We start from the raw sequence: 12849 nt of genomic DNA, 5'->3' as shown, positions 1-12849 counted from the left end.
GGACTCACATTATTTATGATTTGTATTCTTTCATTTTAGAATTAAAACTATTCTGACCCGGATCGCAAACATGACAAGTCCTTTGTAGTTTTAATGAAACATTCTCTTTATTCGGAGCGCCAGCAACTGCTCTCTCACAGCAGGTTACGAAGTCTCTTAAGTCCTTTGGAAAGTGACACTCACTTCCTTTCCCCCTGAAATGGCCCAACGCACCAGGAGTCTCTCTCTCTCTCTCTTCCCACACTTGCAAAGGAAGTTGTAGAAGGTGCACTCTTTCTTCCAGTAGCACACACACACACACACATACAACACACACACTCAGAGAGCGCTGCAGATTCCAAGAAGAATTCTGATTGTTTCCAGACAGGAGTCAGAAGTGCAGGCTATCAATGGCAGACTGGCAGGGCGATGAATAGTTATCTGCCTACAGCTATTCATCTCCCCCCATTGCCTTTTATCCCCAGAGCTAGGGTGAGGCTTCACTAGCAGCAGTGGCTCTTCCATCCCAAGGACCGGCCCATAGATTTCCCTCTTCTCTGCCTTCTGTGCATCTGCATGTCAGGCACTGGACCCAACGGTTCCTCCTGTTCCTCATCAGCCACCTCCAGACCTGAGAGCTGTTGACTCTCCACCTGAGGGCTGATGGATGGCCTAGGCTCTGTCTCTGTCCCTATCTCTGACAGCTCTATTCCCTCTTCCCCCTCGGAGCTCTCAGATTGCCTTGATGCTGGCTCTGACTCCCATGCCTCCTCCTCATCTGATTCAGTTGCTGAAGGGGGCAGTGGCCACAACAAAAACCTCTCATAGCATTCTCTTTCTCACACACAAAGAGAGGGAGAGAAAGAAGTTAAATACAAGGAATTTCAGTTCTACATTTAGCTCAGAGACACAGAGAAGCTCATAGCTCTATATACTCATGCCCAATTCTGTTTAGTGGGTTCATATAGTTCTGAAACATTTATTAGCTTTCGTGATAAGTTCAGTCTGGAGTTCAGAGATGTGGAAAATGCACTGATGACTCAAGATGTTTGAGTCATTGAAAATGCAGTTGACCCAGAACGCAGCTATGTAGGCAAGCCATTTTGCTCCCAGATTCACACAGTTGTTGCTTACTGTTTAAGGTGCTCACAATGGTTTATGGAGTGTTTTATAGTAGTACTTTTCCATTGTTGCAGTATTTTAAATTTTAAATTGAATTTTAGATTTTGTAAGTTATCTAGAACTTATTCATTGAATAACATGTAAAGTCTTTCCCCTCTAAGGTAAAATTGGAAATAACAAATTTTCATAAACAGCACATTCAATTTTCTCAATATTGAAAGCATGGTTGATAGAAGAATAAATTTTAATTAGCATTTCATTAATGTTAATAATGTTCAATTACATTTTTAATACATAATTTATAATCTGCTTGAAATATTTTTACATATATTATGTAACTAATCATTATTAGCTGCAATAATAGAGGAACTATTTTGGATTTATACACTTCATAAATTTCACCATAAACAGAAAAATCTATGAAGTATCATGGACACTGAAGTTGAAATCCTAAACATAATTATAGTGAACATATTCTGAGTATGCATACATAAAATTCTTCTGGGAGTGTGCTAAGTGTAGCAGCAGCCAAGAATTCTGACAGATTGAAAGCTTATTCTGTATTTTGGATCAAGCACTTCTTACTTTATCACAAAGGTCCCAGATCCTTGCAGTCCCATCATTACTAGCTGATATGAATATATCTTTGGATGGATGAGTTGCCAGGCCCCAAATTTCTCCTTCCATGTGGCTATCAATTAGAAGATTAGAAGCACCATTTTTTTCTCCAACTTCAAGGATTTCTCCATCTTTGGTCCCCACTAAAATTTTACCCTATAGACAATTCAAAGGTATCTGGGATTAGAAAAACAACACACAGAGGACTCTTTGAATCTTTGTTCAATATTTATGTTGTTCAATTAAAAATGGGGAGAATAGGAAGAAAGAAGCAAAAGAGTACAAGGACAGCAGTTTGGAATAGAAATTACTGTGAACTGGATTTTCTGCCACAATTTACAAATGTTTGATTCATAATTTTTTTCTTACAAATATTAAAAATCATACCCCTCCTTCTATGACCATATAACATTAGGTAAATTTATCCTATATAATTCTAATGGTGGTGTATCAGTTTATCCCCAAAATGATGTGAACTCTTTTCCTCAAAAATCTTTTCCAGCGTTCTTGAGGGAAAGGGAATTACATTGCATACTCTTATAAAGAAACGTACAGTATAATAATAAAGATGCATAACATAATGGCCAGAGGGTTAAAAGTCTTTAAAAATTGCTGCCAAATTTTAATATTACTGAATGGGAGAATATTAACTATAATAAGGTGTAATGAAATTGGCATTTGTAAGTCTCTTTCCTGCATTTCTGCTTGTCTCTATCCACTGTAGCTATTCAGCCTCCTCTCTTTAAGTGACAGTCTATTTAGGTTCATTTAACCCTCAATATTAACATATTAAGACTCTGGTAAGGAAAGGAACAGGCAATATATTTTGTGTGTTTCAGGTACCTTTCCTCGACACACTGAGCGCACACATTCCACAATCTGTCCCGTCTCAAGTTGAAAGGCTCTGCAGCGCTTCATCTCTTGATCCCATAGTTTTACAGCCCCTCCTTCTTTCGTTCTGAAAATAGAAGAAATACGTAAGAAATATTCCATTCTCCTCAAATCCTTATGATCCTGTAATACCTACGGTTGGCCATACGGTTTCCCTTACATCTAGATCTCTGGTACTAAGTGATAAATAAGAAATTTACTCTAGGTTTTCAGATGGAGGTAGCAGATACAAATGATCTATGGTGGAAATGCCTGACTGTAAATAGATAGTGTATACAGCATACAGCCCTTAGAAATGATAGTTTCAAATAGATGGATGCCAGCATTTTTTAATATAAAAAATTAAGCATAGCTATTTATGAAAGGAAGCTCTCACTTGTATTTTGGAGGACATTCAAAACAGTTCCAGTGTGAAAAAAGATGAGTTATCTTCATATATCCTACTAATCTCTATATCTTTAATATATACATAAATATATCTATGTTTTGTCCCAATCACTTCTTTCTAATCTTCCTATCTCATTTCCCCCCCTAAATGGTCAGTCAGGTATTTTACTTTTGCTTATCTAAGTTGTTGAACCTGCATCATGTGAGGTTGTCATTTTGGCTACAGAAGCTTTGGCTTTTAGATAGCTGGATCTTAATTAGAATCCAATATAGAACTCCCAAACATATTCTTTGTTTGTTTTTCTCAGCCCAACTACTGTTTTTTGCAGCCCATATTTGCACTGCTCAGGAAGTGAAGGATACAAATAGTTTTTCTTTCCCCAGTCAGCCATAAACCCTCACGCTCCTTATTCTTATTTGGACTTCCTTCTGAAGGATACTTGGCTATATAAGTGACTGCACATAGAAAAGAGTTGTGATTCCTTACGGTCTCTCTTTCCCGCCAGTAACTATGAGCCCATCGCGAAGAGTGGTATACATCGTAAAGACGGGGCCAGTGTGAGCTTTTGCCACAAGTCGAATTAGAAAGTGATCTTTCCACACATAAACATCTCCATTGATGGCACCAGTGAAAGTGAGATTATTCTGAAAGAAACCACAACAATCTGCTTTGTAGATGCTATAAAATATTGAGTTTTGCTACCTTTTGACATAATATGAATTCTTTGCTTTAGCAACCAGTTTGGTAAAATAGAGATGGCTCTGCAGAACTAACATGATTGCTATCCAAGCTTTTGTATCAGACCTATTTTAGCAATAAAGACTTTGTACTGTATCTAGGATGAATGTCCCCCCCCCCCCATGATACTGGTTTTGTTAGCATTATTCTATAAAGAAAATGTTGTATCATCTCTCTTTATGGTCACTTACATTTACTCCCAAGTAAACATATTGATTTAATTTTTCCATCCACAAATCGCACAAAACAAGAAAGAAGAGCATGAAGACTACTTACTGCTCCAAATGCCACCGAAAGCATGGTTTGCATTTTCGCATCATCCAACGAACCTATCACTCCCTTTTTATAGAGCAAAGCACTTCCAGCAAGAGTCCAGAACTTCATGTGTTTTACTCCAACAGAAACAAACTGGGTATCAGAATCTGGACGAAACTCTACAACAAAGATTCTCTCTAGGTGACCTCCTCTGCTTGCAATTTTAGCACCTGTAGAAATCAGAAAAGACGTTTTAATATTTTACAAATGTAATCTGCAATCTGCCATCATTCTTGGGATCCTAGGGCGCACATGGCTATTGGGGGAAATACTACTTTAAAAAAGGCCCTGCCAATAGGTACTTGCCATCCCAGTTATGGTGGTTCTACATTCATTCCAGCTTCAGAAGAGTCATCTTTTCAAAACCAACTGCTGGAACTTAAGTGGGAAAGGCTTTCCATTCCTCTTATAAAGGAAGGCAGGTGACAAGTGCTAAAAAATACCACTGTCATTACCAAACACATTGGCAGATGAAGAAGATTCTAGAAATTTAATACTTTTTTTTGCCTTTTAGTTAAATCAAATGTAGTACAGAGGTGGTATTCAGCAGGGTCTGACCAGTTCTGGAGAACCAGTAGTGGAAATTTTGAGTAGTTCGGAGAACCGGTAAATCCCACCTCTGACCTGGCCCTGCCCCTATCTATTCTCTGCCTCCTGAGTCCCAGCTGATTGGGAGGAAATGAGGATTTTTCAGTATCCTTCTCCTGTCCCACCCACCAAGCCAACCCAAGCCCACTAAGCCACACCCATAGAACCAGTTGTAAAAAAATTTGAATCCCACCACTGATGTAATGCATATACTATAGTATTTTTCTTTACAATACTTTAGATTTTATAAAAAGTTTCAAAAAGATTGTTATTCTGAAAGGTGCATGGATAAATAAATTTCCTTGGCAACTAAATGGGAAAAAATACACATGGGATTGTGGGATCAAGGGCCTTTTTTATGACCCAGCACAGCTTTTATATTCTTATCCCTTTGTGATATTTCAGAAAATGTGCATAGTGATTTTATTCTTTTGTATTCAATCTTTTATGTTACATTAATATTTTTAAATATTCTGTGGGACATGGTTGCATTTTCATTGCTGTTACTACATCCTCCTCACAGATTTGATGATCCAAAATACTATCAATAAAGTAAATATATAGCTAGCTAGATATATATCAATGCAATGCACTCAAATCTTAATTGACATTAGGCAGTAATAAGACAGAGGGAAAAGTACAAAAACAGAAATAAAATGTTTTTTTCAAATGAAAATCAAACAATTATGCTACCATGTATTTAATGTGTATTTTGGATATAAAATTAATAAGAATGAGGATTGAAAACATACCTTCGTGCCATCTCCATACTGTGATTGTATGCTCTGGATCAACTCCTAGAGACACCAGAAGTTTGCCAGTTGCGCTGAAGTTAACATAGTTCACTCCTTTAGAATGGAAGCAGCGCAGCATAGATAGAGTCTGCTTAGTCATTGCATCCCATATGTGAATACACGGTGTAGTACCTGATCATTTTTAATCAGGGGGAATTAAGAAAACATTATTTAAGTTTATAATTCTTCCAATGAAAGTACATCTTCTTAAAATAAAGCAATTATGCAGTACTGTCAGGCCCCCAAACCAAGACAGACAGGTGATGATTCTTCCAAGTAGGTTTCTTTATTGTTCCATATCCCAAAGGTGCTTTTCAAAAGTCACCTGGACTTTCTCTGTTTTTTTCTTGAAGACATTTTGATTCTCATTCATGAAGCTTCTTTAGGTCTGACCGAATGGTGCAGACTTGAAGTATTTATAGTTGTTGCATACCACTCTCTCTGAGAGTCACTGAGGCTACTTGGAAGATTATCTGTGTCCTCAAGGTCACCTGAATAGTGCAAATGGGTGTGGAACCTTTTTGGAACTGCTGAAAGGACTATGTTATAAACAGGAGATAGGTGGTGTCGTATCTGTCCTTTCAGTAGTTCCAAGAAGGTTCCACACCTATTTAAGTGACCCTGAGGGCACAAATAAAACTCTAAGCGGCCTCAATGACTCTCAGAAAGACTGCTAATGACCAGATGACTGCAAGAAATATAAATCCTTCCATTCCCCACCATTCAGTGACAACTGAAGAAGCTTCTCGGATGAGAAGTGAAACATCTTCAAGGGAAAACAGAGAAACTCCACTTGCGTTTTGAAAAAGCACCTTTGGGACAACCATGACCTGAACGATTGAGAATCTCCATAGATATTTATTGTTCCATATGCATAGACAAATCCTCACAAACTGAAAATCCTATTATCTACATTAAACATATTTTGAGACTATTGTGGAGGAGCTATCTTCACCTTATTTCTCTCAGACAAACTATCTGAACTGAAATGGCTCTTACTCCTCTGGAATGCATCACCCCTCTTGGGAATCTAACCCATTAAATTCCAGAAACAGAAATATATACAAAACAACAAAGGTACCCCAGAACTGTAACAATAGCATGGGACCTAAGGTTGGACAGAGTTATTAGACTCCATGAAATGATAAACCCTAAAATGAAATATTTATGGATAAATACACAAAGAAAGGGTTGATTTGTTGATGTTCACCTTGTATCTCTAAGTGACGCAGATACAACAAATGAGCATGAGAATGATAACAGTATTGACAAGAATTCAGAAAGGAGGAATCCTTACCTGGAAATTCTGCCATATTACCTGCATGATGAGGGCAATGACAAATATGGAAGCATCAGGGAAAAACAATAGCTGAAATAAGTTTAGGTTTCTAATGCTGAAGTTCTCAACATCAGCACCAGAAAAAAATATTGAAGTAAAAAAAAAGAAACAATAGCAACAACATGAGTATGGATATAAAAAACAAGCAAAAGTATTGTCGAATTATGTGTCTTAATATAATGCTTGTTATAGAAAAAAAAGATTTGTGCTGATGTATCCTATTATGCAAATAAGAAGTCCAACAGTGATACATATGGAAGTGTTTACCGCTTTTATTGGTTCAAGAATTAAGGACAGGGATGATTTCTCCCACCAACCTCTTTTCTTACAATCAATTCCATTTTTTTACTTAATCGCAATAAGAAAAAAACATTGGCACACTTCTTAATAGTGGTCATACCAACCAGGGTTCCTATTTAACTGAAATGTATCCTACATTGTAAGAGCTTAATGAGAACAATTATTTGAGAAAGACCTAGTATTGGAGACCTTATTGAGAGCTACCCAGAGTTTTAGATAGACATTATCACAAAGCCTTTCCTGAATAATAGCTTAGAAACAGAGCCAGCTTCTTAATATTATCAACATTTCTACCCATATTAATTACCACCTGTCAAAGTAGTTAAAATTTTAGCAAAATTGTTTCCTGAAACCTTAGAAAAGGCTATATTTCAATATAGATGCTTTGCTTTATGTAATTTTTTTATATTGATTTATAATAAATTTGTACATTACTTCATTTGTTTCTTGCAGAAGAAGAAGAAAAAATAATAAATGTTCCATTGCCCAATTTCACATTCCAACATGCAAACAGAAAATCTGTGCAATTATTTAAAATCTTTTAGTTTAAACTGACTATGGACCTACCAATCTGGCTGGTGGCCACAATACTTTTATATTTTGGGTGTTGGTTGACTGTTAGGCAGAGGATGTCATCTGTATGTTCCAGGTAGAAACTTTGACTTCCTGTGCAGTTCAAAAGAAAAAAAAGGATTAATTTTTAAATATCCAATAAACAAAAACTATAAAAGCAGGACATTTTCAGATCAGTCTATTTCACAAAATCAATTCATCTAAGAATAGTAATATTTGTATTATATATTATATTTGTACAAAGTAGCTGAAACACAATGTAAAGACAGTGTTAGATTCTTAAAATAAAAAAAAACTGCTTAAGATTTTGCTAATTATCTGTTGAAACCCAGCATGAAGGTTGCCATACCTGGTGGGGTGGAGGAAACAATGTGAATGGCAGCCAGGGGCTTCAGTGGCAGCAATTACATCTGCTCATGGCAGACATTAATATACATCCATAATTTCCTTAACAATTCAGTTCCAAAGCAAGACTGTGCTACATATACATGAGGATTTCAAGCAAACAACCACTGCCATCTTCATAGATATTGTCATTGAGATGCGACAGTACTAAACCACAATGGATCAATAATATCATACAACATGATAGCAGATGAAAAGGAACGTATGCAGGTAGTCCTCAAATTACAGTCACAATTGGGACCAGAATTTCCATTACTAAGCAAGGCGGATATTAAGTGAGTCATGCCTAATTTTATGACCTCTTTTGCCAAGGTTGTTAAACAAAATTGTTAAGTGAATCACACAGTCATTAAATGAATTTTATTTCCCCCATTGACTTTGCTTGTCAGAAGCTGGTTGGGAAGGTAGCAAATGACTATCATATGACTTTGGGACATTGCCAAATCCCTCAATTTTAATCACATGACTATGGGATGCTGTGACAGACTTAAATGTGATGATTCATTGTAAGACACTATTTTCAGTGCTATTGTAACTTTGAATGGTCTCTAAATGAAAGATTGTAAATTGAGAACTGCCTATATCTCCCTTTATTATTCTAATCCCATAATTGATGCCTGGTGCTTGCAGGCCATTCTGTTTGCTTCCATTACAAATATATACCTAATGCTGAAGAAAACAGCGAAGACTATTCTTACAAATGCTTTACATATCCAAAGGAATTCACACAGTGCTTTCATTTGAACACCTTGGCATCTAGTACCTAACCTGTTTGTTTTTCCAACCAAGGCAACTGGTAATTTTTATTTTATTTTAATTACCTGTTGAGAGATTTTGAACTATGCATGCTGCTGCAGTATGGAAAATAATATCAGCACCATCATTGAGGTAATGAAGGTTATTGCGGCAATCAAATCCACGATATCCAAAGACATGATCTAAACACAGTTCCTGGAAATAAAAGGAAGGAAGAAAGGAAGGAAGGAAGGAAGGAAGGAAGGTCATAGACACATTTAAGTGTACTCATTTTTGCAGATGAAGAAAGCCATTGCTTAATTAAAAATAAATAAATTCTAAACAGTTTTGATGCTGTGTGTGTGTGTTTGTGTGTGTAGAATGTGAACATGGTAATTTCAATCAATGAACAAAGAAAGGCAAAGGCTATATTTAAAACTCCAACTTAAAGATATAAAGTTTCAAAGCATTAATTTAAAATATTCTCTTATGAAGCATACTTAAATCACAATACAAGCAACAGAATATCAGAAAATATGGATAGTTTAGATGACAATACTACATTAATTTATTACAGAATTTACTCTTCTGAAAATAAATTGTTCCTTGGTTGTATCATTCCGGTTACTTTTTATATACTTATATTTATATAATTTACCTATATTTACCTTTACAGTATATACCTACATTTAATCCCATGTACCAGGTATGGGATTAAATTTAATCCCCTATACCAGGCAACACAAGCATTAACAGGCTGTGCCAATTAACAGATTTGGCTAGCTTGTTAACATACCAACATACATTAAAATTGATAAAGTTTTAAAAACTATAAAATTGGTGGAATTGAAGCAATAAGCATCAAATGAATTATTTGTAAAATAATAAAGGCAGGATATAAATAAAAAAATAATTAAAAGTAAACCGATATTAGAAAGAATATTAAAATATCAAAGTATTAAACCTGACCTCAACCACTTTCTTTTTTTTGTTGATATTATTCTTTTGTAGTTTCTCGGGTTGAGGAGCAGCTCTGCTGACTGGTGGCCTGAAAAAAAGTGTAACAAAATAATGGATAATCGCCTGTGAATGGAAAAAAATGCCTTTTATGGGCCATTCCTTATTTCTGAGTTGCTCTAACCATCCTTGAATATGCTGGAAAATGTCCCAGCATGAAATATGTTTTAGAAGGTCCTACTATGGTCTCCTATCCTGCCGTAATTGATTTTTGTTCCTGTTATTGTAGTTAGCTGACTTCCCTCCAAGGAATGAGCAATTTAAGATGCCGGAAGATGCCGTTAGCATAATGGGGAAAACACTATTTTAATTTCAGTGCTGCTAAGGATGATTTAAACTTCTTTTACTCATGGGTTGAGAATGAGATTGAGTCACCGGGATCCAGGAGAAAAAGAATGCTAGCACTATAGACTTGTGGTTTGTGTTAAATGTAAATATGAATTATTCCTAAATAGTAATTGGAGAATATTAACAAGGTACATCTTTGGCATCTGTGTCCATATTGTTGTTGTCAAGCACTTAGCATAGAATGACAAGATCACTGAGTCTGAAATGAATGTTCATGCTATTTCAAATATTCAAAAACAGATCATGCCAGACAAATCTTATTTCATTCTTTGACAATGTGACAAAATTAGTGGACCAAAGAAATTCTACGGTTATAATTTACTTGGACTTCAGTAAAGCATTTGATAAAGTAGACCACAACCTACTACTTTACAGATAGAAACCAATTTTGCCTAAAAATAGGTTTCTCCATGGATTTAGTCCTAAATTTCACAGCCATTGCTGCAACATTATTTTGAAATTAAAGCCATGAAGATACTAATTAAGGATAGCAGGTCACTTATATTGTCCTCTGTAGTCATCCAACCACCAGTGTGCTATTGCAACCGTAAAGAGCATAAGCTTCATATCACTTCAACAGTGACTGGATGATGCCAAATGACATTAGAAATCTGACCTGGGCTAGTTAGAAGCATTTTTTATTTTATTTGTTTACTTTGGAGTGAGTTTAGTTTTCAGTTCAACAAAGACACAACTTTTTCCTTTGCTCTGATACTCTCCAGTTTAAAAACAATCTTTAACACATTGCAGTTGAGGAAAAAGTTAAAATATCTTTAATGAAATCACAATTTTGTGGTGGGAAAGAGTGAAGAGTGTATATAGCATATATTTCCTGCTAGCAGTTGTCTGGATTATTCTGCCCAGTTCTAGTAATCCTAATTATGTCCAAATCATAGCAAATGGGACATTAAAAAAAACTAATAATAGTACTAATAATAATGTTTTGTTTTAATATAATATCTATTCAGAGTATTTAATTATTTATTTTGATGTTGATAAAATGGTAATTACTATTAGCAAGTGTACTATTACAAATTACAAAAAAACAGAAATCTCTTGTTTTGGGAGTAATTCAAATACTAATTATACCAATCCATTCAACCATAAAATTAACTATAAAGGCATAAACCATCTGGTTAGCTTTAAACATGTTCCAATTTTGTTACTCAGTTATTCAAGCTATTTTATAATGTATAAGTTATTATATATAAATAAATTGGAATTAAACATATATCTAAAATCTTTTAGTTTCATATTATTAAAACCAAATTCTATGAGATTCTTAATGTACAGCAAAACCAATTTCATGATATTTTACCCTCAACTTACAACAGTCATAAATACATGCTACTTGCCAAGGGCTCTAATTTTGATCATGTGATTATGAGGATGCTACAACAAACATTAGTATGAAAATCAGTCATATCACTTTTTTCAATGCCATAGTTACTTCAAACAGTCAGTGAATGAATGATTGTAAATCAAAGACTACCTGTATATTAGTTAAATGGGTTATTACAAATAGTATAACCCATATCAAAACTGCAACAAGCCGGGGAAGTTATGAATTCTCCTGTACCCCTTACCCCTTTGCTGACATTTTGTATTGTCTAGATTTCTGCATCTGAGGTCTGGCAGCCTTCATATACATGGCTAGGTAAAAGTCATAGTTTATGACTACAACCTCTAGAGATAACATTTTTAAAAAACAATAAACTTGAGTAGAGAAGTTAGTTTTGAAATCCAAAACTATTATAAACCTCAATTGTAAATAGGACAGGTAATATTTTTATGTTAGTTAAATATTAAAAGTGCAGCAATAGTATACCAAAAATAATAACAAACCAAACAATTACAACTCGGGCAAGACAAATATATTCACTTTAAGCTTTAGCAAAATACTTCAACACTGAAAGAATTACCTTGATCCCCTTGTAAGCAGCAAATAAAGCCAAGTAAGAAACTTAGTATAGTTCAGAAAAACAGAATGAGACCATTAGAGTAATTCATGCACAAGCTTCTTTTGAACTGACTGTTCATTCCTTGTAACACACAGCCATGCTATTGAAGCATGCCAGCAAAAACTAAAATAAAAATTAAAAGAACGCACCAATCCATAAACTCAGAAAGGTCATACCCTGACATCTTGGGGCAAAGTCTGCACTAAGGATCCAATAGGGCAGGGATAAGGGAAAAGGAAAAGGGAAAAAAAGAAAAGGAAAAGAAAGGAAGCTTCATCAATGCTTCCCATATACTTTTAGTATATTGCATAAATAATAAAGTTTATAGAAATGATTCCAAATGTATCAAAATTTGCTTTCTCTTCTAAAATCATTTCACATATTAGATAGAGGGAAACCTAAACAGGCAGTAGGCAACGTAATGAAGCAAATCATAACTCATGGAGAATATATGAAACAAGCATGTTCAAACATACATTTGCCACAACTGTTTTTGAGAAATTCAGGAGAATGCTTAAGAAATTATGACTGGATGTTAAATAAGGAACGGATGAAATGATCTTTAAGGAATGTTAAATTCAATGCAATGGAACAGAACAGGAATATTTTTCCAATGTATTGCTTTAGATGATAGGAAGGTGTTTTTTTAAGTGAATATTAGAAGGAAGCACATCTCCCATCATATATGATCTCTACTGTCCATAACCTTGCATTATTTTAAGAAATCAGTTTCATAAA

At 35.1% G+C, this 12849-nt stretch overlaps 1 protein-coding gene across 1 annotated transcript in view; it reads right to left on the bottom strand.

The window, feature by feature from the left end:
* Positions 1–12849, bottom strand: part of EML6 (EMAP like 6) — a 122538-nt gene that overhangs the window by 9809 nt on the left and 99880 nt on the right. The window contains exons 29-36 of the mRNA XM_032215432.1: positions 9755–9833; positions 8872–9001; positions 7640–7738; positions 5392–5565; positions 4013–4221; positions 3485–3642; positions 2563–2677; positions 1687–1875 (exon numbers count right to left, since the gene is read on the bottom strand). Of these exons, the coding sequence (XP_032071323.1) occupies positions 1687–1875; positions 2563–2677; positions 3485–3642; positions 4013–4221; positions 5392–5565; positions 7640–7738; positions 8872–9001; positions 9755–9833 (1153 nt within the window). The remainder of the gene's footprint in view (positions 1–1686; positions 1876–2562; positions 2678–3484; positions 3643–4012; positions 4222–5391; positions 5566–7639; positions 7739–8871; positions 9002–9754; positions 9834–12849) is intronic.

The sequence above is a fragment of the Thamnophis elegans genome, chromosome 4 (genome assembly GCF_009769535.1).
Source record: "Thamnophis elegans isolate rThaEle1 chromosome 4, rThaEle1.pri, whole genome shotgun sequence".
Lineage (NCBI taxonomy): Eukaryota > Metazoa > Chordata > Lepidosauria > Squamata > Colubridae > Thamnophis > Thamnophis elegans.
The sequence above is the reverse complement of the archived record's forward strand: the minus strand, read 5'-3'. Positions and strand labels throughout refer to the sequence as shown.